Source organism: Sycon ciliatum, chromosome 1 (genome assembly GCF_964019385.1).
Source record: "Sycon ciliatum chromosome 1, ocSycCili1.1, whole genome shotgun sequence".
Lineage (NCBI taxonomy): Eukaryota > Metazoa > Porifera > Calcarea > Leucosolenida > Sycettidae > Sycon > Sycon ciliatum.
In genome coordinates this window covers 42,660,117-42,687,686 of record NC_088643.1, presented here as the reverse complement: position 1 = coordinate 42,687,686, position 27,570 = coordinate 42,660,117, and the positions used below count along the sequence as shown (strand labels likewise).

The window sequence follows — 27,570 nt, the reverse complement described above, 5'->3', positions numbered from 1 at the left end:
CGTAAGTCACCAGACTTTCGATAGCCACTGATCACATGAAGATTTGCAGATATACGCATGTGCACTGCAAGTCTGCATGTGTAGACAACGTACATCTACATGAACACAGACTGACTGTCCTACTTGCCAAAGTGAATGTGCAGCTCTTTACAAGCACACTACCGGGCTAAACACAAGCTGTCGAGTGTTTCACAATGTTCAAAGGTTTGATGGAGTTGAAACAGGAAAAGTATGAAACAAAGAAAACATGACTGAAACCACCAGGACGAGAACTTCGCTTTAATAGGGCAAGCGAAGCTCTACCACCAAGCTAAGGTGCAGTCGTCACCCCAACATCGTCCTTTAAAAAAATAATTCGGCAAAATTATCATCATCAGGATCGTGTAAACTGGATTGTGATGACAATAGACGGACTGCCTTCACAATCAGAATGAGCAGATTTGTGCTTCCCGTGAATCATGAATATAAACAGCCATTTATGGGTGTGGTGAACAAGGTCAGCTGGAGAGGGTATGTAGTGGTGGGGAGTTGGTAGTCTCAAAATGTACGATAATCTCATTCAATTATAAATTTATAATAAAACTTTGAAAGAACTGCAGAAGAGGGAAATACATTCATTTTGATCTGAATTACGGCCAGAATACTGCTGTTTTGAAGTGGATGGCCATACCACAAAATACAGTATAGTTTACGATGGCATCCTGTAGCTGATGATCTCCAACTACTACCAAGGTTAGTGTATATTTAGAGCAACTACTACCAAGCTGTTAGTGCATATTTCGAGCAGGTCATGCCAAAAAACAACCCCAGCTGATTAGTTCTTTTGTACCCGACGCTATTAATTTTTACATCAAATTTAACAGAATAGTAGGGTAACAGTTTCCTCTGAGACAATAATGCGATAATACACAGAAAAAAGGACACACTAGTAGGTAACATTTCCACCGGATTACTTTGCAGTAAAGAAAATAGCATAGTTTGGGTCACATTTTACGAAAACCAAAAGGGAATTCACAACTGAAAATCAAATTCAAGATTTACGTATGCAGCAGACATGTACATCGTAGTCTCAGTTCGGAATTCGGTACTAACCCTGCATGATAGGTGCAGCTAGTGTGCAGCACTTGTACATATGAGGACAGGATGCTCACTTCACTGGAACTGAGAAGCCATGGCGCAAGAAAATAATCACCAGGAAATTCATCTCTGCATAGAGTACAGAAGACAAACATTTCAATTTCATGGCAGTGCAGGACAAGACTGAACAACCATGCTTGCACACGCACTTGCATACACACACACACACATACACACACGTGCACACACACACACACACACACACACACACGCACACAAGCACACACATTCCCACACAAACCCGCACTAACATACACACAGAACATGCTATGATGAATCCTGCTCTCATTCTGGTAGAGTATTTTGACGTGTGGTCGTGCCGATGTCAGTCCTGGCATCCTTCCTCTTCAACTCAACTCTATCATAGCTGTGTGGTTGTGCATTATGCTTACTTATAGATATAAAGCTATATATGCAGAATGGCCGACACCCTCCGGTCCTCACCTGCTGAGAGCTGCTTGATAACTTGCTACAACTCTGCAGACTTGTTGGCATGAGGCAAGGGCTCTGAGGGGCTTGGCGAGCACCAGCCTGGTTGAATGGCACTAGATATAGCCTGGTTGTCAATCTCCTCTGCTGTTACTCCATCCCCTTTAGGTGGCTTGAGTGAGGCATCTTGCTCTCCTACGCCACCACTTTCAGTCATGCCACAGCCGGGCATATACCCGGTAGGAACATGAGACATGTCTTCGTGATGCTCAGGTCTGCTCGAGTCGTCATCCCTAGCAGTCAGCACCGCTGGTATTGTATGTCTCGCGATGGTGTTTGCCTCCATCTCCGTGATCACTTGTTGTGCCGAGTCTTCCACCCATTCACAAGCCTGATGCGTTACAGTGGCTCCCTTGAACATGAACAACACCACACACACACACACACACACACACACACACACACACACACACACACACACACACATACACACACGCACACCATGTACACACACACACGCGCACACCATGTACACACACACACACACACACACACACACACACAAGCACACACACCCGTGCGCGCGCGCTCGCACACACACACACACACACATACACACACATACATAGGATAGAGATTGGATGCACTTGACCTGAACGCAAACGCGATCCAGGCGACCAGGTCAAGAAATTACACAGGTCGCATATTCGACAATGAGATACAAAGACCTTGGATTCGTGTGCGTGTGCGAGCAAACCTTCACAAACCAACAAATAGAAATACATCGGATAATGACAAAAACGCAGAGAAGGTGCAAAACGAAACAAACTACACAGGCATGACCCTGCTGAAGTGAGGCCTCGCACGTGTGTGGTTTCAGGTGCTACGATTTGTGTGTCTGGACCTTGCTGGGATCACTCACTCTCTACACACGCCTGCCCAACATGTGTGGCATGAATCTTTATCTCCCTAATAACAAGCATCACGACACAAGAGCAATTTCAGTTCGAGTTTCTGCTTGCTTTTGTTTTGTGGATCCGTTATGCTGCCCCCACCACCCCCCAGGAGCAGGAGTTTGTTTTTCCCGCCACTACTGTGCCAGAATGGCTGAAAGTGGCTGAAACCATTCAGCGCTTTGAAAGCAGCTGACTGCTGAAAACGGCTGAAGGCGAAAATTCACCTGTTTCTGTAGCAACGGTGACGTCAAAAAGCGCTTTTTTCCGCTGAATGGCTGAATCGCGCTTGGTGTGACCGCGGCCTTAAGTCTTCACCGGCGCGAAAACTACTCACAGACAACTGACCGCAGTTCCCTTTAGATGATGAGGCCACCGGGGAAGCAGATGGTTGAGTAAGCGGACACGTGCTCGTGCGTACACCAGTCGCCTGGTCACCGTGCCTGCGTGCTACAACTTTCAAACCAAGGTTCAGTTTAAAGGTTCAAAGGTTCAACTCGAGTGACAGAAACGCGCCCAAACAGGCTGTAGCCTGCGGGCACGGTGACCAGGTGACTGGTGTACGCATGAGCACGTGACCACATATTCAACTGTGTTCGACTGGGAATAAGGGCCGAACGCTGCATCGCAGCCTTTTCGGACCAGAACCAGTCGACTCAGAATCCAAAAGACTACAACATATAGGCCAATCGAGGTCATCTGTGCTTTTATAGGAACGAAATGGCGCTGTTAGTGACATTTTGCATACAAATCCCCATCTAGTAGGGCGCAGTCACCCAGTTTCGGTGGAAGTAGCAAGTTCAATTGGGAATAAAGGAGGAAGGGAGCTTCTCAGCTTCCTCGGTCCAAGACCATTCGACTCGGCACCCAGAAGACTACAACTGGTGAAAATTTGATTTAGGGCATACTTCCCCTTTATGATTGGTTCTGGATTTCATTTGAAGAGAATGCCGGAAAACTGGTGCATGATTTTCGGAGTCCTTATTGATGATGATGATGAATAGCTTGAGATTTGTAGTGTTTTCTGTCCCTGATAAGCTACCAGTCTCCAAGAAGGTCATCCTTCTTTCTTTTCTTTCTTTACCTTTTCACGAGAAACTGTCAGTGAGGCTAGCTTCTCCTCCAGCATGGATGTCGTAATCTGCAGCTCTCCAGTCGGTGTGACGGTGCCTATCGAGGTGCAGCTCTGCTGGCGGATGACCATATTCAACTCTTTTCGATGCACTGTGGATTTGGCATCACCTTGCCAGCCTAGAGAAGACAAGCAACCAGAAGGAGCAATGCAACCGCAACCACAGAAGTGACTGACCTTTTGAATCAATGACGTTTTCACGTTTCCAACTCCCTCAAAGCTATGAAGGATCGAAGAATTAGCCAGCAAAGTAAGCACTGCACTTATCTAAGGGGTCGTCGTAAACGTTTTCTGTCGTCCCTGAAACGAACATCGTTCATTTCGTACTCGGATCCTCTCCCCTCCCTCTGAAACGAAAACAGCTTTTTTTGCTGGACGATGAAAATCGCATGCATGTACTTCGAAGTACATGTCATATGTACAGTGTCGATCGACTTGCGACTTTGGCTCGCACCCCCTCCCCCCCCCCCCCCCCCACCCCAAATGAATCATGATCGTTTCAGGGACGACAAAACTTTTGCGACGACCCCTAAGACAATTCATCTGTGCACGCACAGAACACGTGTGAGCTCAAAACTGGCAGGTGGTCACATCTCACCTTCTGTGTTCTGGATTTTAGACACGGTTCTCGGACTGCTACCACTGGTGATCGGGCATCTAGACTGCAGCTGAGGTGGCGTTGTCAAGCTAACAGCATCAGCATTGCCATGGCTTGAGTCAGCATGAACCTCCGCCTTTCCAATACCGGCGACAACACACAGAGCATGGCGTAAGCTCCTGTCAATGTCCGCAAACCCGGAGACAGTCGGGCCAAGCTCCACCAATGCGGAGAGCAGTGCATCAGTGGAAGCTGTATGTAGAAAGAACACAGACTCGATTCATCATACAGAATTATCGTACAGTCGTCCCTCTCTAATCCGGCACTTGTTTATCCAGCACCCTTGCAAACCAGCACACTTTCTGGCAAAACGGATTTTTCAGTTCATTCTCTACGCTTTAATCCGGCACTTGAATTCCGCCTCCGGCAGCGATATTTTGCAACAAATCACTCAAACTGTACATAATTTGATTTTCTAATCCAGCAGTTGTACATCGCATACCGTACCGGTGCCAATATCCTATGCCAGTGCATAGGATATTCCCAAGTGTATGTTAATTGTTATAGACATGGCATGTTACAGACATGCATTCCACAAACTTGTGACAAAGTACTTGGATTGACACAGAAAATCCCTGCATTTTGATATACGACACAAACATGTGCGTTACTAGGTGAGCCGGGTTGGAGGGCAGGATTTGATAATCCAGCACCCTTGTTTATCCGGCAGAAAATGCCGTTGCAAAAGGTGCCGGATTAGAGAGGGACGACTGTATTTTGTTTAGTTTGTGATTCCTACCGGAGTGTGATGGTTGTGTTGGACTGAGAGAGTGTGCATGTAGCTACTAGCAGATTTACAATATAAGTGTTTGTGAATTTTTCACAAACAGTACACTTTCTCTCCCGTATCCACCCCGAAATTTGTGACATTGAAGTGAATTCATCCAAATAGTCTCAACTTTCTCTCTCATGTGCACCACTAAATGGTGTGACATTCATGTATTCAATAACTCATCCAGGACATTGACACCCCCCCCCCCCCATCCCCGGCAAGAATTATTGACATGGATGTTCTGCAAGGATGAGCAGGCATCAATAAGATCATGATCCACATGTCATGAGTCCGGCAACAGGTTTAAAGCAGATTTCCATTTCATACTATTGCACGCATATCATAAACACAGTAGAACCATCAGTTTTATCGAGGTGAATGCAAGTGACACATTGAAATTCGAGATGTGGAAAAATGCAAACCATAATCAACAGAGACAAGAGACATGAAAGAGAGAGAGAGAGAGAGAGAGAGAGAGAGAGAGAGAGAGAGAGAGAGAGAGAGAGAGAGAGAGAGAGAGAGAGAGAGAGAGAAAGAGAGAGCGAGAGAGAGAGAGAGAGAGAGAGAGAGAGAGAGAGAGAGAGAGAGAGAGAGAGAGAGAGAGAGAGAGAGAGAGAGAGAGAGAGAGAGAGAGAGAGAGAGAGAGAGAGAGAGAGAGAGAGAGAGAGAGAGAGAGAGAGAGAGAGAGAGAGAGAGAGAGAGAGAGAGAGAGAGAGAGAGAGAGAGAGAGAGAGAGAGAGAGAGAGAGAGAGAGAGAGAGAGAGAGAGAGAGAGAGAGAGAGAGAGAGAGAGAGAGAGAGAGAGAGAGAGAGAGAGAGAGAGAGAGAGAGAGAGAGAGAGAGAGAGAGAGAGAGAGAGAGAGAGAGAGAGAGAGAGAGAGAGAGAGAGAGAGAGAGAGAGAGAGAGAGAGAGAGAGAGAGAGAGAGAGAGAGAGAGAGAGAGACAGAGAGACAGAGAGAGACAGAGACAGAGAGAGGAGAGATAGAGAGAGACAGCGACAGAGAAGCAACGAGGAATAGCCTACCTTTCTTTGTGGCACTGCTAGCAGCACGGGTGGAAAAGGAATTAGCTGCCGGCCTATGCAGACTGAAGTGGGCCGGGACATAGCCTTCTGAATGAACACTAGCCTTCAGCATCAGAATACTAAAGTAAGGCTGGCTCAGAAGTGGCTGTTCAATGAAGATGGCACCCCTTAGATACTGCTGAAGCTGTTCAAGTTCAGTTGGACCATCAACACAATCGACTCCATGGGAGTTGTTTCTATTGAAATCGTCAGAGGAGTCCACAGGACCATCGTAATCATCATCACCGTCCTCCATACCAGGCAGCAAGCAGTGCTCCACAACCTGACAATGACGTTTGCTCTCATCGCAGTAGACAGCAGCGTGAACGTCTCCCACCACACTGCTCAGTGCTCTCATGAGATCGGCTCTTAATGCCGAAAAGCACGAATCATCTCGATTGACTTCAACAAGAACAAACAGATGGATTTCGGAGCACTCTGCAGGTAAAAGCACGTGGAAGGAAAAAATCAACCAACTCTTTTTGGTAAAAGAAAGGACTAAAAATATACACGTTATTCATAGTTTGTCCAACGCTATAAGCAAGACACTGTGGAGTCAGAAGGTGCAACGATTAGCACAATTACTGACTGTTAGCCCCATCCCTCACACAAACAAGTCAACAAAGAGGCATCTTTGGATTGAGGAGTGCTGGTTTCGAAACAACTGGTTTGAAGCTCAAAGTAGAGCTGGTGTTAGCTCAGAGCAGAGTTGCTGTTAGCTCGAAGTAGAGCTGCTGTTAGCTCAAAGTAGAGCTGCGGTTAGCTCAAAGTAGAGCTGCGGTTGTAGAGCTGCGATTAGCTCAAAGTAGAGCTGCTGTTAGCTCAAAGTAGAGCTGCTGTTAGCTCAAAGTAGAGCTGCTGTTAGCTCAAGGTAGAGCTGCTGTTAGCTCAAAGTAGAGCTGCTGTTAGCTCAAAGTAGAGCTGCGGTTAGCTCAAAGTAGAGCTGCGGTTAGCTCAAAGTAGAGCTGCTGTTAGCTCAAAGTAGAGCTGCGGTTAGCTCAAAGTAGAGCTGCGGTTAGCTCAAAGTAGAGCTGCTGTTAGCTCAAAGTAGAGCTGCTGTTAGCTCAAAGTAGAGCTGCTGTTAGCTCAAAGTAGAGCTGCTGTTAGCTCAACGTAGAGCTGCAATGCTAAATGGATGAAATATAGCGCAAGGCAGAGCCGCAGCAAATAGCTAGATAACACCAGTTGTGAGAGTGGACCCGGTTAGTGGGTACGATAATATTATGATGGTGTGAATAAGTTGGATAGGGAGGGATGGTGGGAAAAGAAACACTGCTGAAGCACGATCCGTTGTCTGGAAGAGCACAACAGGGCAAGCAAGATTTGTTTTTCTTTTCCGCAAAAATGGGCTGGTGCCATTTGTGATTACGCAGCAAAACAAAGCGCATGACGTCAGTCTTGAATGCAGTACAAAGCAATGCAGTGCAGTGTGTGCGCTAGTTCGGATTGTTGCTAACAAGTACTAGCACAGCTAGTACACCATTAGCCCCATCCCTCACACAAACAAGTCAACAAAGAGGCATCTTTGGATTGAGGAGTGCTGGTTTCGAAACAACTGGTTTGAAGCTCAAAGTAGAGCTGGTGTTAGCTCAGAGCAGAGTTGCTGTTAGCTCGAAGTAGAGCTGCTGTTAGCTCAAAGTAGAGCTGCGGTTAGCTCAAAGTAGAGCTGCGGTTAGCTCAAAGTAGAGCTGCTGTTAGCTCAAAGTAGAGCTGCGATTAGCTCAAAGTAGAGCTGCTGTTAGCTCAAAGTAGAGCTGCTGTTAGCTCAAAGTAGAGCTGCTGTTAGCTCAAGGTAGAGCTGCTGTTAGCTCAAAGTAGAGCTGCTGTTAGCTCAAAGTAGAGCTGCGGTTAGCTCAAAGTAGAGCTGCGGTTAGCTCAAAGTAGAGCTGCTGTTAGCTCAAAGTAGAGCTGCGGTTAGCTCAAAGTAGAGCTGCGGTTAGCTCAAAGTAGAGCTGCTGTTAGCTCAAAGTAGAGCTGCTGTTAGCTCAAAGTAGAGCTGCTGTTAGCTCAAAGTAGAGCTGCTGTTAGCTCAAAGTAGAGCTGCAATGCTAAATGGATGTAATATAGCGCAAGGCAGAGCCGCAGCAAATAGCTAGATAACACCAGTTGTGAGAGTGGACCCATGAAACCAGCACTCCGTTAGCTAAGCACTATTGACGCACAGCAAGGGTCAATTAATGTCAGCACAGGCAAGCATTGCGCAGCTAGAGTTCAGTAGCTCATTACTCACCCGAGTTGGGGATCATGGCATCCATGGCACGGCAGCAAGCCGGGACGATAGCTGGCGCTATGCGCTTGTTGTAGTCTGGATGTAGCATAGACACGCATCGCTCTTTCCACTGACCTGCCACTCGGAAGAAGGAGTCGGGGGCACTAGCCATAGCAGCGGTGGTGGCTACACCAATGTGGACCGAATGCCCGGAGTAGTTCGACTGGGATGGTACACCGGCCGCAGCGACAAGAGACCATACTGTTACTGTGAATGACTGCCTGGTCAGCTGCTGTCTGTTCGAGAGTACGAACAAGAGTTGCTCCGGTCCCTCGCGACGAGTGACAAATGGGTAGCTAACAATGGCACGGACCGGGCAGTACGGCGGTACAGACGGGCCAATGTCACTAGTAACGCCTTTATCGAATGGGTCCGTCTTGGATGAAAGCAGGAAGAGTTGCAGGCGTCCGTCACCAGGGGAGCTAGTACAGCCCCGTGTGATGCCATTAGTGAATTCAGCGCACCGAAGAAATCCAAAGAAGCAGCATGGCGGCTTGGTAGAGCAGCTTGTCATGGCCATTCAGGACACTACTTTTCCGGCGTGCATCCGTCAGGTGTCGTAGGATTGGCATAGTTATAGGAAGGCGAGGGGTGAGTGCAGCCGTACCATGGCATCACTGGATGCCCTTCAACACCCTCTTCAGAAGCCACGCATCTACTAAGGGGCCGGCAAACCCATTCTTCAGGTGGGCTTTATGCACCGCACTCGCATACACAGATACAGTTCAGGGCACGCTGATCATAGTTCACGCATGAATGTGTGTCCAGGAACGATGACTCGGGCAGCAAAAGTGAGCTTCCCCAGGAGGGACTCGAGTTGACGCTGGCCGATGCTGCGCTCGCTGATAGTAGCCATGAGTGGCGCACGGATCTCGGACAGCTTGTCCTCTGGTAGCCGAGCTTCGTGGCGCTCGCAGTCTAGGACAATACCAAGGAAGGGTGATGGCCCTTTGAGCTGGGATGGAGCAAAGAGGAGTGCCGAGATACGTGAACGCCCGGAGGGGGATGGTGAGTTGCTGGTTGGCTGCAGCCAAACCAGTGGAGATATCGAGAAAGTCATCGAGGTAGTGAAGCCGGTGATCTATAGCAAACTCGTGCTGCATGATCCAGTTGACTGCTGTGGCTACTGAGTCAAAGATGGCTGGGCTGGAGCGGAGGCCGAAAGGCCGAAAGCGCTCGTAGTAGTAAGAGCCTTCCCAGCGAAGTCCTGACGGCGGACTGGGATCTGCCGAAATGCACTGCGTACATCGAGCTTGGACAAATGCACAGGCTGTGGGCATGACATGATGATGTTGATCGCGTTGTCAATGCTCGCGTAGTGCAGAGAGAGCGGCTCGGCAGGAATGCTGTCGTTCGCGCCGGTGCCTTCCGGACTAGACAGATGGTGGATCATTCGCGGCTTGCCGTTCTTTTTGGGGATGGCACCAATACCAGAGCGGCGCATGAACTGAAATGGAGGTGACGGAAATGGGCCTGTGGTCTCGCTGCGGGCGCAGGAAGCAGCTAATTGCTCGGATATAAATGCCGAGTGAGTGAAAGCCAATGGTAGATTATTAGAGAAAACCGAAATGTCGTGTTGGCCGGCAGATCCAAGAGTAAAGCCACGGCGCAGGCCATGGAGAACATACGCAACACATGATTGATCTGAGTGGTTACGTAACAGGCGGGCAAAGTGGTCAGCTAGCAGTGTGGTGTCTGCAGAGTGTATAGGAAAGAAGCTACGTACCGAGTCAAGCGATTCAGTAGCCATTCTGCTAGGAGCGGCGGGGTGGCCGATTGGCTCTGCGCTGCTGCTGGTTGCACATGATGCATGGGTGGTCCTTGCCACACTGGCTGCAGGTGTGGGAGAAGCGGCACGACGACGAAGAACAGCGACCTCCATTGAAGTTGCGGCAGATTTCTTGGCCGTCGCTGGTATGGTTGCGACCACTGGAGGTAAATGCTGCTGGCTTCGGGACGAAAAGGACACAAACCGCCCCTGGATGGACCGTCTTACATTGAGCGCATTTTGGGTGTGCATGGCCTGTGACGGCTATCTGCCATAGGTTCACGTCGATGGTGTCCAACCTCTTCGTGCCTGGTTACTGGGCCACGAGCATCCGCAGCTGGCGGTCGTACTCTAGCCACGCGCTTGGGAAGAACTGGCAGTTAGCAGTCAGGATCAACTGCTGGTACGCAATCAGTTCAGCAGTGCGGTGTAGGGCAGCAGCCGTGATAACAGACATGTATGTGGTCCATGCCTCGAGCCGGGTAGCTACATGTGTAATTATCGTGAACCTTGCGACACACCTGCTTCGCGTCATCCGACTCAACGATATTTAGCTGGCTATCGTTATTCGGGCTGTGCACCAGCCGGAATGTTGGGCCGGAAGTGTGCAAGAATTTCAGGCAACAAACTTGAAAAATCTACGAACTCCCCTCGCAAGATACGTTCTTGCACAGCCTTGGGCACAGCTGGTGCAGGTGGCTGATCGGGTGGGTTACAGGAGCTTGGCCTGGCGTAGTGGCGGCAGCTGCCGCATTGCCTTGGCCTTGGGTGAGGAGCGGCACAATGCTCTCCGATAATGATAAAATGGCGGCCGACAAAGCCGACTACACCTCGTCCCGTACAGGAGCGCAGAGATCCGTTGATGAGCCCGCGTCACCTGAGCTGGCGGAGGAGGCATTGGTGCACGTCGGGCTTCTGGGCTCGCGAGCCGTGTCCGCACTGTCATGTTGCTGGTTCTCCTGGCCGGAGCAGACCTCACTACCAAAGGCTAGTTGTGCCAGCAAACGGTCCTGTAAAATACTTTTACTAAGTTTCCTTTCGGATTCAAGCCGCGCTGAGAAGGCTCGCCGCGGAGGGCTTGGCAAGCATTGCCTTGACAGTGTCGACAGTAAGGTCAGACATACTGAAGAAATACAGTGTCGAGGTGACACTCGGGCTGGCAGCAAAGCTACGAAAGGAAAAGAAACACTGCTGAAGCACGATCCGTTGTCTGGAAGAGCACAACAGGGCAAGCAAGATTTGTTTTTCTTTTCCGCAAAAATGGGCTGGTGCCATTTGTGATTACGCAGCAAAACAAAGCGCATGACGTCAGTCTTGAATGCAGTACAAAGCAATGCAGTGCAGTGTGTGCGCTAGTTCGGATTGTTGCTAACAAGTACTAGCACAGCTAGTACACCAATGTTGTACTGCCATTCAATGACCTGATGTTCAGCTCTTTCACGTCTCAGATGTGCACATCAACACCCTCCCGACTCGGGAGGTTCTAAGTTATGAGATAACATGAGAAAGGGGAACGTGAGCGCACTCAAGACAAAAACAAGCTTAACAGCACAGCCAACTAAGAATGTTGCGGCTTCGACAAGATTGAAGATGGTGACAAAAGGCGAAATATCACGGCACAGGACGCCACGGCTCACTTCGAGAACGTGAAACGACAACCACCCAACTCGGGAGGTTCAAGATTATATCAGAGATCAGCAAAAACAGGGGAAGTTATACGACCACGAAGTAAGACAGACCGGACAGCACTATCTCTTCATAGTGTACTACATGCAGCACTGAACTTGTGGTCTATACTATAACAAACAGGGATAACAAGTAGTATCACACAACGTAAGTTTCGCCATGTGGATTCTGACGGCTCATCAGGTGAGCAGATTAGACTCGGCTGGAGAGGCAAGGTTAAAAGAAAGGACTGAAATGCTACATGTTTCCGTAGTTTATCATGTTATTTCATAGGTTAGAACCTCCAAGTTCGAAGGCTGTTGGTTTGCGCATTCGAGACGTTATAGAGCTGAACATCAGGTGGTTGAATGGCAGTACCACATCAGTCAGTACATGTATAATATTGTGCTAACTGTTGCACCCTCTGACTCCACAATATCTTGCTTCAACATTATTATAGTGTTCGACAAACTACAGATAACATGTAACATTAAAAATTGCTGGTGCTGCCACTCCCAGTCAGTTGGAGACACTGGACCAGGTGTAACAGAAACTTCCACAACTGGAAATCCTAAAATATCTGATTGCGAAGCAATAAATTCCAACGAGTATTTCAACAGAAACAAATCTTCTTTACCCATGGAATTTGAGATATGCATTGAATGGACAGGTTGCCAGAATAGTTGATTAACACCTGTGCAAGCTATGTGTTGGGTGTAGCTCTCCAACATAACTGCTATCACAGTAGGTACATGGCATGCAGTGATCCATTACCTTCTAATTTCCGCTGAAGTGTTGGACTACTTGTTGAGAACTCGCCGACAATCGGATTCTCCAGGGTGAAGTTTTTCACCCAGAAACCTTGCTTGTGCATGCTCAGTCGCAGCTTATTCTCGTTCAAGGCCAACTTCTGGGAGAAGATGCTGCCGCGCACACAGCACCAGCGAAGACGAGTAACTGGGCTTTGGGTGTCTGCACAAGAACAAAAAACATTAGCAGCACATAATGCGATGAGTTCGGACCATAGAAACCCTCTGGTCAGTGGTGTGGGCACCTGAGGTCTTGTACAGATAGAAGTCTTTCATCCAGCACCCTCAGTTTCCGGCAGAGATTTTTCAATGAACAAATCGTTGCCAGTCATCTTTACCGCATTCATCCACTCCCTGGTTCATACTGGTTCATACTACGGTGCTAACTTGTCAAATATGAAACATGCAGACCTGGCAGACTGATAGGCTACCGCCAGTGCATTGTGTGAGATGAATACCTCATCATAGAAAGTGCACGACATACCACATGGCTTTGATCGGCATACTGTTATTGATCCTGCAAAACGGAAGCCGCCTGGCTAAAGAGGACAACATGTACTATACGTGTGCAAGCATACTTTTCATTCGACCACTAATGTTCTACTTACAGCTCTGAAAGAGGTTTTTCTAAATGCTGCAATACTATAAGTCAACAAATATTCGGCGCATATTTATTTTCGGCTATTTTCGGCCTGATCATGTTTGGCGGAAAATTTGTTGCGGCCGAAATTTTCGTCTTGCAAGGTTCACAGTGACAGTGTATACACGCGGCAGCAGCACAGCAGTACAGGCCAAACATTTGATCCTGCCGAAATGGGTTTTAGCCCTGGGAGGCCGAAATTTGAATGGGCCGAAATGTTTTAGACTTACAGTATGTCCCCATGCAATTTAAAATAGAAAATGACCCGAGTATGATAACACTGATCTGTAATGGAAAATGACCCGAGTACGATAACACTGATCTGTAATGGAAAATGACCCGAGTACGATAACACTGATCTGTAATGGAAAATGACCCGAGTACGATAACACTGATCTGTAATGGAAAAGGACTCGAGTATGATAACACTGAGAAGAAGCACACACTTCAGGGACTTTCGGAACAACATCTCGAAAGTTTGCACTGGTATACTTGTTAGCTGCTCCCGGCTAATGATGCCCCCTCACACCGGAACACAGGGGTTTTATATGATTGGATAATTTATAGAAGTATTCGATAAGAGTGTAGACAGAAGGAGAACAGGACAACGACAACTCAAGACTAGACTAGAACAGAACTGGAGCATGCGCTCTTCTATGTGAGTGCTCATTGCCAAGGGGAACGAGCGGGAAATACAAATAGTGAGTATTCAGGTCGTAGCATACATACACCTATTACACTGTGCCCCCCTAGCTAAAATTCACGTCCACGGGAATGAACGAAATACCTAGGAAACAACAAAAGAAAACAAACCAAATAATAAACTCAGTCCAGGACATAGTCAGCTAGTCGAGCAGGTGCAGTGCGGACACGGCCAGAACGACGCGGAACAGGAGAAGAAGTACGGACCGGATCAGACGACGGCGGCTGTAGCGGTGGAAAATCATCATCGGACAGCGTAATCGGGTCAGGACGAGAAGCAGTAACGGCAGGCGGTTGACAGTCGGGAGGACGGGAAACGGCTTCAGGCGGACGAACAAACTTGCCACTGGCAGCATCATATCGGGTGAAACACTCAAACAGAGCAGGATCAGCATACGGAGCAAGAAGACTCTGAGGCTTGAAACAATCAGGTGACGACGGTCCAGCGGCAGAGGAACCAGGAGGACGAACAAAAACGGCCGGAGGAATAATCTCGGCAGCCGGAGGAACATCAGCAGCAAGTGGCATTTCATCATCAGCTGACAACGGAACATCACGGGCAAGAGGCGGCGGACTCGGCGGAGGAGACGGGGCAGCATCTTGCGGCGGCGTTGGTGCCAGTGGGGGAGACTCACTGTGCACATGTGCTTCAGGTTCGGCAAGCAAGCGCGACAGACCATCAGCATTCAGATGTTGGCGACCTGGACGGTGGACGACCCGGAATTCATATTCGGATAAACAGTCAAGCCAACGTGCTTTCCGTCCGCGGGGTTCCTTCAGGTTCCGGAGTGCAGTCAACGCAGTATTGTCCGTCCTGGCAACAAATGGTCGTGCCAACAAGTAGTGCCTGAAATACTCCGCAAAATAGACCAGAGCAAGGGCCTCACGATCGCTAGCATCGTAGTTGCGCTCAGCTTTCGTCAGTACACGGCTGCCGTACCCAATTGGTCGCTCAGTTCCATCCTGGATCTGGCTGAGGACTGCACCAATCGACACATTGCTCGCATCGGTGTCCAGAATGAATGCACCTGCTGAATCTTCAAACTGGGGGTACGCCATCACCGGCGCACTGGCAAGCGAACGCTTGAGAGCCTGGAACGCCGCTTCGCAAGCTTTCGACCACGCAAAGCGAGCATTCTTGCCTGTCAGAGCAGTCAGCGGAGCAGCACGCTGGGCGAACCCACGGATGAAGCGGCGATAATATCCAGCGAAGCCAAGGAACTCGCGGACAGCTGTGACAGATTTCGGAGTCTTCCAGTTCCTGACCGCGACGAGTTTGGCTTCATCCGGGGAGATGCCCTCCGCTGACACGCGTTGTCCTAAGAAAGTGACCTCCTCCTGGAAGAAGGAGCATTTCTTCAGATTGAACCGCAGTCCAGCGGACCGAACTCGCGCGAACACGGGCAGCAGAATCTGGAGTTGGCCAGACAGCGTTTCGCTGGCATTCAGGACATCATCAAAGAACACACGGCAGAATGGCTGGGCCGGTGTGTTACATAAGCCACTCAGGACTGCTTCCATTACGCGCTGAAATGTCGCTGGGCCATTCCTGCAGCCCATCGGCAGAACATTAAACTCAAACAAGCCCAGTGGCGTGGTAAATGCCGTCTTAGCCTTGTCGCTTCCTTCCATTGCTATTTGCCAGTACCCTGACGCTAAGTCAAGGGACGTGAAATACCGACAGCCAGACAGGGAATCAAGCATGTCATCCGCCCGGGGAATCGGGTAAGCATCAGGCTCGGTCACAGAGTTCAACTTCCTGTAGTCGATACAGAGTCGAAGAGAGCCATCCTTCTTTGGCACCAATACTATGGGTGATGCCCACGGACTAATCGATTCTTGTATTATGCCTTGCTTCAACAGCGTATTCAGTAGATCTTGCAGAGCCTTCCGGCGGTGATATGGAATCCGCCTGGTAGGTTGTTTTATAGGGTTATTTTGTCCTGTGTTAATTTTATGAGGGAATATGTCACAGTAGCCATAGTCATCATCATGCAAGATAAATAAATCGTGGTTATCATGAAGTAGTTCAGTGAGCGTGCGAGACTGTTCTGTGGAGAGATGATTTTGTGCGTTGATATATTCATCGATGACTTTCTTGCGTTGCTCAGTTAGCGGGATCGGGTCGGGTGAAACTGAGGAAACCATAGCTTCAGTGTCGTCAATATGTTCACAATCGGTAGGAATTTGATGAAGTTCGGCAACATTGGTATTTTTATGAATGAGTATAGGATGATTTGCATGATTTTCAACAGCCACAACCACACGTGTTTGGTTAGGGCCAACAGTCACAAGACTAGGAGTCACTGCCACATCTGGATGCTTCGCCATAAAGGACTCCAATGGATCTGCCACGCAATCCATCGCAACCGTGCACACATCAACAGCTGCACAAGGCACCAAGACAACATGTCCTGCAGGTACCGACAACTCCATCTCAAACACCACACGAGATGAGTATACCACAGGGTCGGCCACACTTTCGGACGCACACGCCGGGACAACGCCAGGTTGAGCCATGGGTTCAACAACCCGTGCAGACAATGAAGCGTCAAACAGATCAGATGAGGATGATGCATGTAGATTTATATGATGAATATTTTGAGGATGATTGGATTTTGAATGATTGTTTTCATGATTTTTATGTTCCGGCTCAGTGTCGCTGGTGTCAGACAATGGCTTCGTAGCACCCAGTGTCTGTGAGGGAACATGTCGTGGGCCACTAACGCACACACACACAGACTCCTCGCCAAACGTCAACATTCCTTGGGCAACATCCAGCACGCCACCATGCTCAAAGAGGAAATCTGATCCAAGAATGACATCTTTGTGGATGGCATCAGACAACACAAAGGAGTGCACAAATGAGCAGTTGCCCAGGCAGAATGCAAGCTCTACAGACCCCAACACAGGCAACTGTTCTCCGTTCACCGCACATAAACGCGGAGCAGACTCGAGTGTTTGCTCAGAGTCAAACAACGAAGTGAACAAATTTGCGTGCAACAACGATACACTTGAGCCCGAGTCGATTAATCCAGACACCGTTGCAGTCCGGAAACATACATCTACATGCAAGACAATTTGCGAAATAGCATGCACACATACATCATGCAAATGGAGGGGCTCGTTCTCCTCGACTGGCTGCTGCCCCGCGTCACCAGTCAATTGCCGTTTTTTCGGTTCATATGAGGACAATAAGCGAGGAAGTGGCCAACTTCTCCGCAGCCATAGCACGCGCGGTCGGGCTGCATGGCTCCTCGCAAACCTCCGCGTCCGAAACGGCCACGACCACGGCCACCCCGCAGCTGTCCTTGCTGTTGGCTGACAAAACCGTTTGTGACACCGACAGCTCTCTCCAGTTCGGAGAGACGAGAATCAAAATGTTCAAGGATGCCGGCCAGGCGATCACGCTCTAACTTACTTTTCTTGTCTCTTGGATCATGGATGTCGCTGAACGCGTTAACGGCCCATTGTGAAAAAAAAATTTGTTTTTGTATTTTTGAATTTTGGAAAAAAAATTATCTGCAAAAAATTTCCCGTGGACTCGATCGACGCCTCGATCAACACTATCGCACGATCTAAATCTATTACGTAACCTATCGTGCGTAGCGGCAAACAACTAAATTTGGCAGAGACAATTCCAAATAGGCAACTACTCGTACTCTATCTACCATGATCTACGGACACAGTGTAGCTAGACTCTACTACCCAGCTAGCAGTTATCCTAACAACAGACACTAGACAGCAGTCAGTATGCAATCATGCACAAAGCACGGACACAGAAATGTTCCGAAAATGTTTGGCCAGACAGGTTGGCGCCAATGCTTGACCTATGGACTGTAAACCATGGTAAACAATGCATGCAACAAGAAAACGACGAGCAGAAAGAAACACAATGCAGAAAGGAAAATATTGACGAAGAGAGTGGATGAGGATATAGTTTCACTTGCGTGGGCCTTCGTGGTTCTTCATAGTCGGCGATCTCCGAAGGCGTACATACTCCGCCAGCGATGTAGTGGTGGACGTTTTCCGCTGCCACCAGTGTTAGCTGCTCCCGGCTAATGATGCCCCCTCACACCGGAACACAGGGGTTTTATATGATTGGATAATTTATAGAAGTATTCGATAAGAGTGTAGACAGAAGGAGAACAGGACAACGACAACTCAAGACTAGACTAGAACAGAACTGGAGCATGCGCTCTTCTATGTGAGTGCTCATTGCCAAGGGGAACGAGCGGGAAATACAAATAGTGAGTATTCAGGTCGTAGCATACATACACCTATTACATACTTTCAACGATACGTACTATTCCAGCATACTAGTGCTACATTTGCATGTGTACATGAATCTGTTTTGTTCCCTCGCTGTATTTTAATGTGCCGGGCTCTAGGTCTTCAGTTCAGTGGTGTTTGTTAGTACTTTCGTTTGCAAGTTAGCTAATCAATGATGTCTCAGAAAATTACACATACTTGAAGTATGACATCAGTTACTTGGTACTCAGCCATGCCAGTACGTAACACACTGGAGTAAACACAATGTATTGGACAAGTAACATAGTGGTATTTATTTTACCCAGTGCACATACTCATACCTGAACTTTGCCTTGGATGTGGATCAACAGGCGTTGAAGCAGTTGCACCACTGGGCGGATTCCAATCTGCAGCAGGTCTGGACAGGTACTGGGTTTCTCCTCCAGCTGCAGGGCCGGGCATGGATGAGGACACTGTCCCAACCGTTGGGAGGTCCACAGAGCTAGCATTCACACCGGCACCACTAGTAGCAGAAGTTCCATCTTGTGCCGCGGGTGCTTGTGCACCTCCTGGATTCACATGCACCGTTGCGTTGGAGCTGCAACAAGAGTGACCTGTTGCCACAGTCCAGAGTAAACGATATACAAAACAGCACACAAGGACAGATAGACGGACAGACAGATAGAGAGACAAAACCGTGCACACACGCAATCCGAGTTGACTTCATAGTCGCACTGTACATGTACGCGTGTTTGAAGGGCACACCAACAACTTTAAAGCTTTCCTAGTCGTATGCCAATAGGCTTGACATAAATGAGTACAAGCGGCAACAGTGCTTAAGTACACATATGTGTAAATGGTCTGTATGTCCGTGTGGCCATTAATACTTAAATATTATTGTGAAGCATGTCAGCAAAGGTGGATACATCTGCATACCTTGATGGGTGGAGTCATGATTTTCCGAGCGCTCTCGGTCAGGGCTATGTGCTAAAGCTATCCTTCTCTGGCCACTTGATATGCTGCTGATCTTCAGACAAAGATGCAGCTCTTCCCCATCCTCATCTGACTCGCGATGGCGGTGCGAGTGGTGTGAATGCTGTACGCGCAGAGTCGAGGAACATGACACACAGGTGCAGTGGCCAGCAGTGAGAGATTCTCCATTGGTGTGAACCGCTGCCTGCTGCTGAAGTGGCTGCAGAGCTTGGGGTTGTAGGTGACTTGGAACAAGCTGCTGCTGTGAATTTGGTGAGACCGGAGGGGGAAAGGAATCCTTTTCCTGGTATCGGTAATGTTTCATGGATGTGGTCTGGCTCTCAACTAGATGTTGCTGCTGAAAACCACCCACAGGAGGTGGTTGAGTAGGACTATACTCATAATATGTGTGGGTCTTAGCTGGTAAATGTTGATGCGCAGGTGCTTCATTCCGGATTGGATAGTCCTGAGATTCTGGATTTACATCCAGGCCTTGATGGGAATGCTGTTGCTGCTGCTGCTGTAGGGCAAGTGAGTAGCCATTCTGATGGTAAGTGGATTGCTGTGATTGCTGATATAGATGTTGCGGCACCTGAACATGTTGTTGTTGTTGTTGTTGTTGTTGTTGCTGTTGCTGCTGCTGCTGATGATTGTAATGCTTTTGTTGCTGCTGGTGCTGTTGCATTTGTTGCTGCTGGTGCTGTTGCGATTGGTGCTGCTGGTGCTGTTGCAATTGGTGCTGTTGCATTTGCTGCTGGTGCTGCACTTGGTGTTGTAGATGTGGTTGTATTTGATTCTGTTGCTGCTGATACTGTGATTGTTGCTGGGGTTCAATAAAAGGGGATGTTGAGTGTTTATGCTGTAATTGAGAGTCAACTGTATATTGGTTGTGAGCATGTTGCTGAGGATACCCCAATCCTTGCTGCCTTGCCGGGCTTAGCTGGAGTGGCTGTTCATGTGAAGGCACAATCTGAGCCTGAACACTCTGAGACGGGTATGATTGCTGAGAGACAGGGACGGTATGATGGTGCTGCTGAGAGACTGGAGTATGATGATGGTGAGAAGCTGGGGTATGATGATGCTGCTCGGATAATGCACGTTTCTGTGATGGGGAGTGGGCACTAGCTTGAAATCCTTGAGCCTCAAAACGATGATGAACAAAAGACTTTGTGTAAGCGTACGGCTGGCTTGCACCAGCAGCACCCTTTTCCGGTGCAGCTGGATTGACAGGATTTTGCAGCTGATGAGGTTGAGAATGCCTCACAGGAAGATTGCTGCTTGGATGAAGTTGTCCTTGGCTAGGCAACACCACTTGCTGACTTGGAACTGGTATCTGATAGGTATTGGCATGTCCTAGCTGTGATGGTCCTGCCTGAGCTGGAAACTGCTGTGTCACTTGGTGCTGTGGATCGTGCTGCAGATACTGGGTTGCTTTCGGAGGCTGTGAAGGCTGCAATGCTGGCACTGTGTTGTGCTCAACCGGAACGTTTTGTGCCGCCGGATACAGACTGGATTGAGACTGCTGAGGTGGTGCCATTGTGTTGGCTGCATACAGCGGTTGTAGCAATTCCCCCGTTGGTTGTTGACCGGACTGTTGGGCAATTACATGGTGTTCTTGTGTTGCCTGTTGTGGAGAGAATTCCTCTGTCTGACATGGGTTACCAACCAATGATGGTGTCAGCTGTGGAACATGATCTGCGTGATGCACAGCTGCTTGCAGAGGCCAGTTGGCTTCCTCACGAACAGGAATGATGTCATTTAGTGCCCCCAAATCACTCCCAGCTCCCAGGGGTCCAGAAACTGAACATCCATCACTAGTCACTATCATGTCCGTGATACTTGACTGTGCTGCAGTACCTTGATACTCTTCAACACTATCACTAGAGTAGCGAGAGCTGTTGCTACCTTGCTCCTGGTACTGAGGAGCTGCACCCACTCCAGACTCCATCATTACAGCTGAACTGGGATCATGATTGCCAGCAAGTAGGCCACTGGAGTGCAAAGAACTATCGTGACTGGAGATGGAAGCATTGCTGACTGACGATAGAGTAGATGAAGTCGGACGCGGCGTTTCAGCGGTGTAGCCATATTGTGGATGTACCATCGGTGGATGAGGTCCAGAGAGTTCCAGGACTGGGACACCTGCACAATGAGTCAGCACAATGAGTCAGCACATGTTGTAAGTCTACCATTTGTACATGTATATAAAGAATAGGACATGACATGACCATTTGTCATCACACTGCATCTTGTACCAATACGTCCTTCATATAAAACAAGAAGCAATGCATCGTGCAATTGGTTCACGATTATTATAGTCTTGGATACCTAAATTTAGATCTCCCTCATTCACTTTCCATTACCCAGATATACATTAGAATAAATGTATGGTCTCCAAGACTAGGTCACATCACATTTTGAACCACGTTCATGACTGCCATGCCTTTTTTCTAGGGGTGAAACAATTATACCGAATATTCGAATACTCGTTTGGATTTTTCGAATATAATCGTACTCGGAATAAATCAGAGTACTCGCTCATACATGGTACATACATTTACCACAGAAGTCTGCAGTTAGAGCAGCAGTCAGCAGATACTAGTATTGATGTGCAGACTGTGTGGTGAACATTTGTTCACGTGTAGAGAGAGCCCAACTGACCCACCAACCAATACATCCGAGAAGAGAACTGCCAATCGGCTCAATCAGGGTTGTATCATGTGATTTTTGAGGCGGTTGGTGTGCGATTTTTAGGATATCAAGAATACTCGAATATTCGATCGGAGAAAATCAGAGTACTCGAACTCGGGATCTCGGTGCCAACTTTCACCCCTACTTTTTTCTCTTTTTGTTAATGGCCAGTTTCCTTTGTATGTTACACAGCACAAACGGAAACAAACGTAGTAAACTCATCCTTCTCAAACATTGACCAGTCTTTCTGGTCACATTTCTAGTGAAGATACGATCCGTGGTAAATGATGGAGCTACTAAAGAAACATCACAGATACATTAAACACTGAAATAGCCCTGCTCACCGCCATTTGATGGCATGACCTGTTCTTCTAGAGTCACACCGTTCAACAGAGGCTGTGCTTGAATGCGGAGCGGTTGAAACATAGCTACCGCATGTCCAACGGGCAAATGTCCCTGTTGTTTCTTGCCACCAGAGACTTCAAAGGAAATATATAGCAAAACATACACACACACACACACATAATGCAACACACACACACACTCAGACTCAGACATGCCCATCGCGGAAGCGATGATAGCGAACAGCTATGTTAGACATAGCAACTTGTGCTGGGATTACACCATTTAACAGCTTGCAAGGCTGATGAATTGACCGCCACTATTTTTAGCCTGGTATCCACCACACAGCTGTTTGAAGTGACTTTTTCTGGCCAGTGAATACCTACTTTTCATTTTTCCATTTTTTTCTACACACACACACCACACCACATACTCCGGCATACACTGGCTGTTGGTAACCACCCAGGAGAATGAAAGAAAAGTTAGGAAGAGTCTGAGAAAGAGAAGAAAGACGTGTGTGACCATAATCGTCGGGAATCGAACTCGCAACCTATCGATTGGAAATCGCTGCACATACCACTGCACCATATGGGACACACACACACACACACACACACACACACACACACACACACACACACACACACACACACACACACACACACACACACACACAATGCAACACGCACACAATGCAACACACACACACACACACACACACACGTAATGCAACACACTTGATGAGAAAATATTCCTAGTCTTAGACAGTGATTCCGCCAGAGCCGCCCCAACCGGTTTTTCACCAGTTGAAATCTTGGCCGGCCGGTTGAAAACTCATCTCTAGATGAAAACCGGTCATCTTTTTCGTATTAGTACGATTAAATTGGGCCTTTGTTTTCAGCTAGCCACGCTCAGGCCAATAAGCTGTGGTGTCGTCCTCAACCAAGTTCAGTCTTATCCTCCGCACTTTTTAATGCCTCCCCCCCCCCCCCCCCCCTCTTCAAGTTCAATGTCAAAGGTGAAAGGGAAGATATGCAACACCATAATGATAGTAAACAATGCTATTCTTCTTGGACCACTAGTACCGGTATGTTCAATTTATCATAAAATTGTCATCCCAATACAATTGAATATATTACTCACAATGGACATCGGAATAGTGCCCTGTGTGGCGCTCCTGTTGGGCGGTGATGTGAGTTCCACTTGAGTAGGCAGCCGTGACATCGCTGTGTATACGACGCTTGCCCACATTCTCATTTGCCTTCTCCTTGGCCAAGTTCTCTTCCTCCCTCTCTACATCTGGAAGGGAGCATGCCGTACGGGATGGGAAAGCTTACAGTTTCTAAAACATGAAAGACCCGCAGATAACAATACTAGTACAGTAAGACCTTGCTTATCCCGTCCTCTTTTATCCGGATCCCCCGGCATCGGGAAGAAAATCGCTGGTTACCGATTTACAGCATATGCCAAGCATACATACAGTATGTGTGTTCGATTATCCGGTTCGGAGTATCCGGATATTTTTGCCAAAAACGGATGTGTGCGGTTATGCGAGGTCTGTATGCGATTGAGCAATGGGTGAGGGGTACACATACAGCAAAATCCGGTAACCGTTGGAAACAACAGATAGGCACAATCTGAGACACAAACATGCACAGAGCCATAATTTCAAATAAACACACATTGCAGCAAACTGTCACAAACTTCAGAATTTACCAGAAGCTCTTTGACCCATTCACGGTCGGTGGTAACATGCCGACAATCACCAAAGAAATGGATTTTCTCCTGGAATGCTCACCTGCCACAGACGCTTCAAGCTTTTTTACCAACTGGAGATGCACATCAAGTTCAGAATCCCTCAGAGCTTTCAAGAAGGCTTCAAACGCATTGGAGCCTAGCGTAGGAAGGTACTTCAAAAGCTCCTCAGCCTTGGCATGGAAAGAAAGAAGGAGAACTTTTTTTCCGTAGCAGGACGTAATGCGTGAACACTGGCCATTATCTGCTTCTAAGCAGAAGTCCTTGTGAGCATAATTGTTCAATACATTGACATCATGAGAATGAAGTTGATGGTGGTGGTGGTGAGAAGGAGAGCTCTGTGCCAGAACTTTGTAGCTTAGAGAGCGTGTGTGGGCAGGCGTGTGTTTACCGCCACATTGCCAGGTGTGTCTTTACCACCATATTTATCAACATTGACATCATGACCAAGGAATGATAAAACATTGCATAATACTATCACTACATATCGTGCCAGTGCCAGTTTACTACCGATTACATGTTATCGATATTCTCATACAAAGCGTGTTTCCTCAACTTAATTAAGTTGCCTAAAACTTTGCCTACACTTTCCTGCCCTTGCAAAGTTGACGTGCCCACTAACTTACGCCAGCCACAGCCACAGCCACAGGCACAGGCACAGGCATCAACTTCTTTATACAGGAGGTACACAAAGGAGACTAATAACTTTTTGTTGTTACTCAGAGTCTCAGGGTTTAACAACCAATCGTCAGACACCTTCGTCTGTACCTCTTGTGCACTGCGCTCTTCACATACAGGCATTGAGCCCTGTAGCAGATTAAGGCGCAGTGCACTTCTATATACTGTGTGTTCTAATCTAGACCTTGTAGCTCCAGATCTGTTACATCTCTGGCATTTGTCCAAATGAACACTTCAAAGCCTCTCGGCATGCAGCTGGTAGGTGCATGGCTAACCTGGCTGGGTGAGTCTCTTTCAGTGCCGCTCTTGTCAACGAGAACGTGCTGCTTGTCGTACCTCTGAATTATCCTGTCAGCATACAGGGAATCAAGCACGTGTCCTTGCGGGTGCAAGGATGTCTTCAGCGTAACGTGATTCCTCTGCAGAGCTATGCGATGACGTTGCTCCATCGCGACAACTTCCTATCGACACAACCAAGTAACACAGAATTTAAGTTATTTAACTATTCATTTGCACAGAGAAGGATACAAAACTCTCTCTTGTGGGGACTCGGAGTTTCATGCTTGAGCGGCAATCACCAGACTGCACTGACTACCATGTCCAAAGGATTGTTATGAGTCGTCAAGGTGGAACAGCCCTGGTTGGTCCATTCCCCAATACAAGCGGCGCACAAAGAAGACGTAGGTCAGGAGGAGAGCCCGGTGCATTCTCTGGATATGTTTTGCTTTGATGCAGTGAATCATTTTTACTACGTTTGTGTGTCATTCTGTCGCCAGGACTATTCGCGCCTGTAGAAAGATTGAATAGATGATTAAATACAGTGCTGCTCAATGAGATATGATCAAGCGAGTGAATGCCACTCGGGGTGCTATGCAACCCGAGACCGGCGAACACTGTGATGTGAACTGGTGCAGGCCGAGGGCGCAAACTTGATTCACGCTATCAGATTTCATTGAGCAGCACTGTACTTTAGCTTCACTTCCGTCAAGTGTGAATATTCAGTTGATGGACCCTTGTGGATGTTCCCCCAGCTAGTAAATAATTCTTCCCACGATTAGTCCTACTACATGCACAGTCGCCTCTCAATAAAACTAGCACCCTCTATCAACCAGCACAATTTTTCAGTAGCCAAAAAAATGTCTTCTTCATGCACACTGCAGCCGTAAATCAGATTAATTTTGTTAATCCAGCACCTTCCCATATCCAGCACCTTCCCATATCCAGCACCTTCCCATATCCAGCACCTTCCCATATCCAGCACCTTCCCATATCCAGCACCTTCCCATATCCAGCAGGATTTCCTTAGCACTTAATGGTGCTGGATTATAGGGACCACTGTGATACGTCAAAATAGAGTAGTGCAACACGTGCTTTCCCTACAATAACTAACTGACTATTACTTACTAGTACTTGGCAAACGCACACTGGCCTGACCGCGCGCTCGCAGAGACGTGACGAGATGAGCTATGTAGTTATCTGGTTATTGCCAGTACCTCATTCGTCCTAAAATTGAACTCCTGGATTATGGACTTTGAAGGTCTCCAAGGACCATGTAAGACCCTAACTAAGTGACACTAAGTGACAGTAGATCCACGCTTTTCTAGTAAAGCTATAACAGACAATGACTTCAAAAATTATTCGTCGGACAGGCGTAAAGAGCTAGATGCTGCTTGCCTGTTGAAAATGTGGCTCGGTAGATCTAATGAACAAACTTACTTGAGACTTGTCTAGCGCTACAATGCCAATGGTTTACGTAACGTCGTTCCACTAACGAACCGTACATTCAATATTTTGGTACTGCTTGGCCAACACAGCCATGCCTTGACCCAGTATTCCAGTAACCAGGACTCGGACGGATGATTTGTGAAAAAATAACAGCTCGACTTGTTGTGCTTGTACTTTCTGCCCTCCCTAACTGGCCTAAGGCCTCAGTCTAGGCTCAGAGTCAGAGTCGGACTCATTTTCGTTATGATGCACCAATGCACCATGATGATTATGACAATGCATGTGGGCTAGCTCACGCACGTCACAAGCATGCACCATCGTCATGTTCGAGGTCGCCCTAGGCTATGCTATGGTTATGATAATAGAACTATTATTCTAGATATCTGTACAAGCGAGACGATTTATGTACAAAGACTCATGTAGATTTACATCCCTAACTAACCACGATTCACTGTACAGTGTCGTCTTTGGTCCTGGTATTTTGATTCATGGTATTGGTAAACTTTTATTGTTGTCCCGTATCTACCGTTTCTCTGTCGTCTCGACACACTAGTACGCTCGTACAGTACTGCTATTCATTCATTTCTAAATTCTAGGGAACATGAACACATGGTGGTTTTATTCATGATTGCCTAACCGGCCGGGCTGCAATGCAATGCATTATACAATGTCATACAAGCGGATCGAAATTGTGCATGTAAAAGATATTGCCTTGTAATTATTGGTGGACTACATGTAGAGGGGACGGCTCGATACTGGGACGTTTTGACAGCCAAATTTGTATAGACCCAAACCGATCATCAGCGGATTTTTCACTCGAAATATGTTTGTGGAAGGAAACTGGCATGTTGAAGTTTGCTCTGGGGCCAGAGTCAATCGAACTGAGCCACTCCTTCGTGTTGACCCATTGCCTCCAAGTTGCCCAATTTTTCGCTTCAAAAAAGTTCAAATCAGAGGTGGCTCCAAACCGGACACGTTTTAGAGTGCACGTCAAATTCACTCTGGGTCTGAAATTAGGTAATTGCTATCGCTCCACGACGGCCAGTACAGAGTAACAATAAGCCTTGTGTGTGCTTCCATTAGTTTTGATTGGTATGCGGTGCTTTATTGGCGAGAGGCGAGCCGCTGTTTACCTGCGACAAGAAGTTGATTCTTCGAA

The 27,570-nt window shown here is 47.8% G+C and overlaps 1 protein-coding gene across 2 annotated transcripts; it reads right to left on the bottom strand.

Annotated features, from left to right (window-relative positions):
• Window positions 1–180: 180 nt before the first annotated feature.
• On the bottom strand, window positions 181–26,575 carry LOC135827052 (uncharacterized). Of its 2 annotated transcripts, none has more exons than XM_065339576.1 (13): window positions 26,091–26,575; window positions 24,962–25,147; window positions 24,052–24,181; window positions 23,397–23,552; window positions 22,256–22,390; window positions 19,185–21,362; window positions 18,590–18,862; window positions 12,621–12,818; window positions 6,106–6,582; window positions 4,250–4,501; window positions 3,604–3,770; window positions 1,582–1,978; window positions 181–1,206 (listed from the first exon to the last, which is right to left on the bottom strand). In XM_065339576.1, the coding sequence occupies exons 2-12, from the start codon at window positions 25,133–25,135 to the stop codon at window positions 1,607–1,609; spliced, it is 4,512 nt and encodes a 1,503-aa protein (XP_065195648.1). In that variant the 5' UTR covers window positions 25,136–25,147; window positions 26,091–26,575; the 3' UTR covers window positions 181–1,206; window positions 1,582–1,606. The 2 variants fall into 2 exon arrangements, with proteins under 2 accessions (XP_065195648.1, XP_065195655.1); XM_065339583.1 differs by having other exon boundaries at window positions 26,403–26,575.
• Window positions 26,576–27,570: the final 995 nt, after the last annotated feature.

Coding starts and splice junctions, on each gene's coding strand:
- LOC135827052 (XM_065339576.1), bottom strand. CDS start 25,135: ATGGAGCAACGTCATCGCATAGCTCTGCAGAGGAATCACGTTACGCTG. Junction 22,391..23,396: donor GCACTATTCCGATGTCCATT/GTGAGTAATATA, acceptor TTTCCTTTGAAG/TCTCTGGTGGCAAGAAACAA. Junction 3,771..4,249: donor TAAAATCCAGAACACAGAAG/GTGAGATGTGAC, acceptor TGTCTTCTCTAG/GCTGGCAAGGTGATGCCAAA.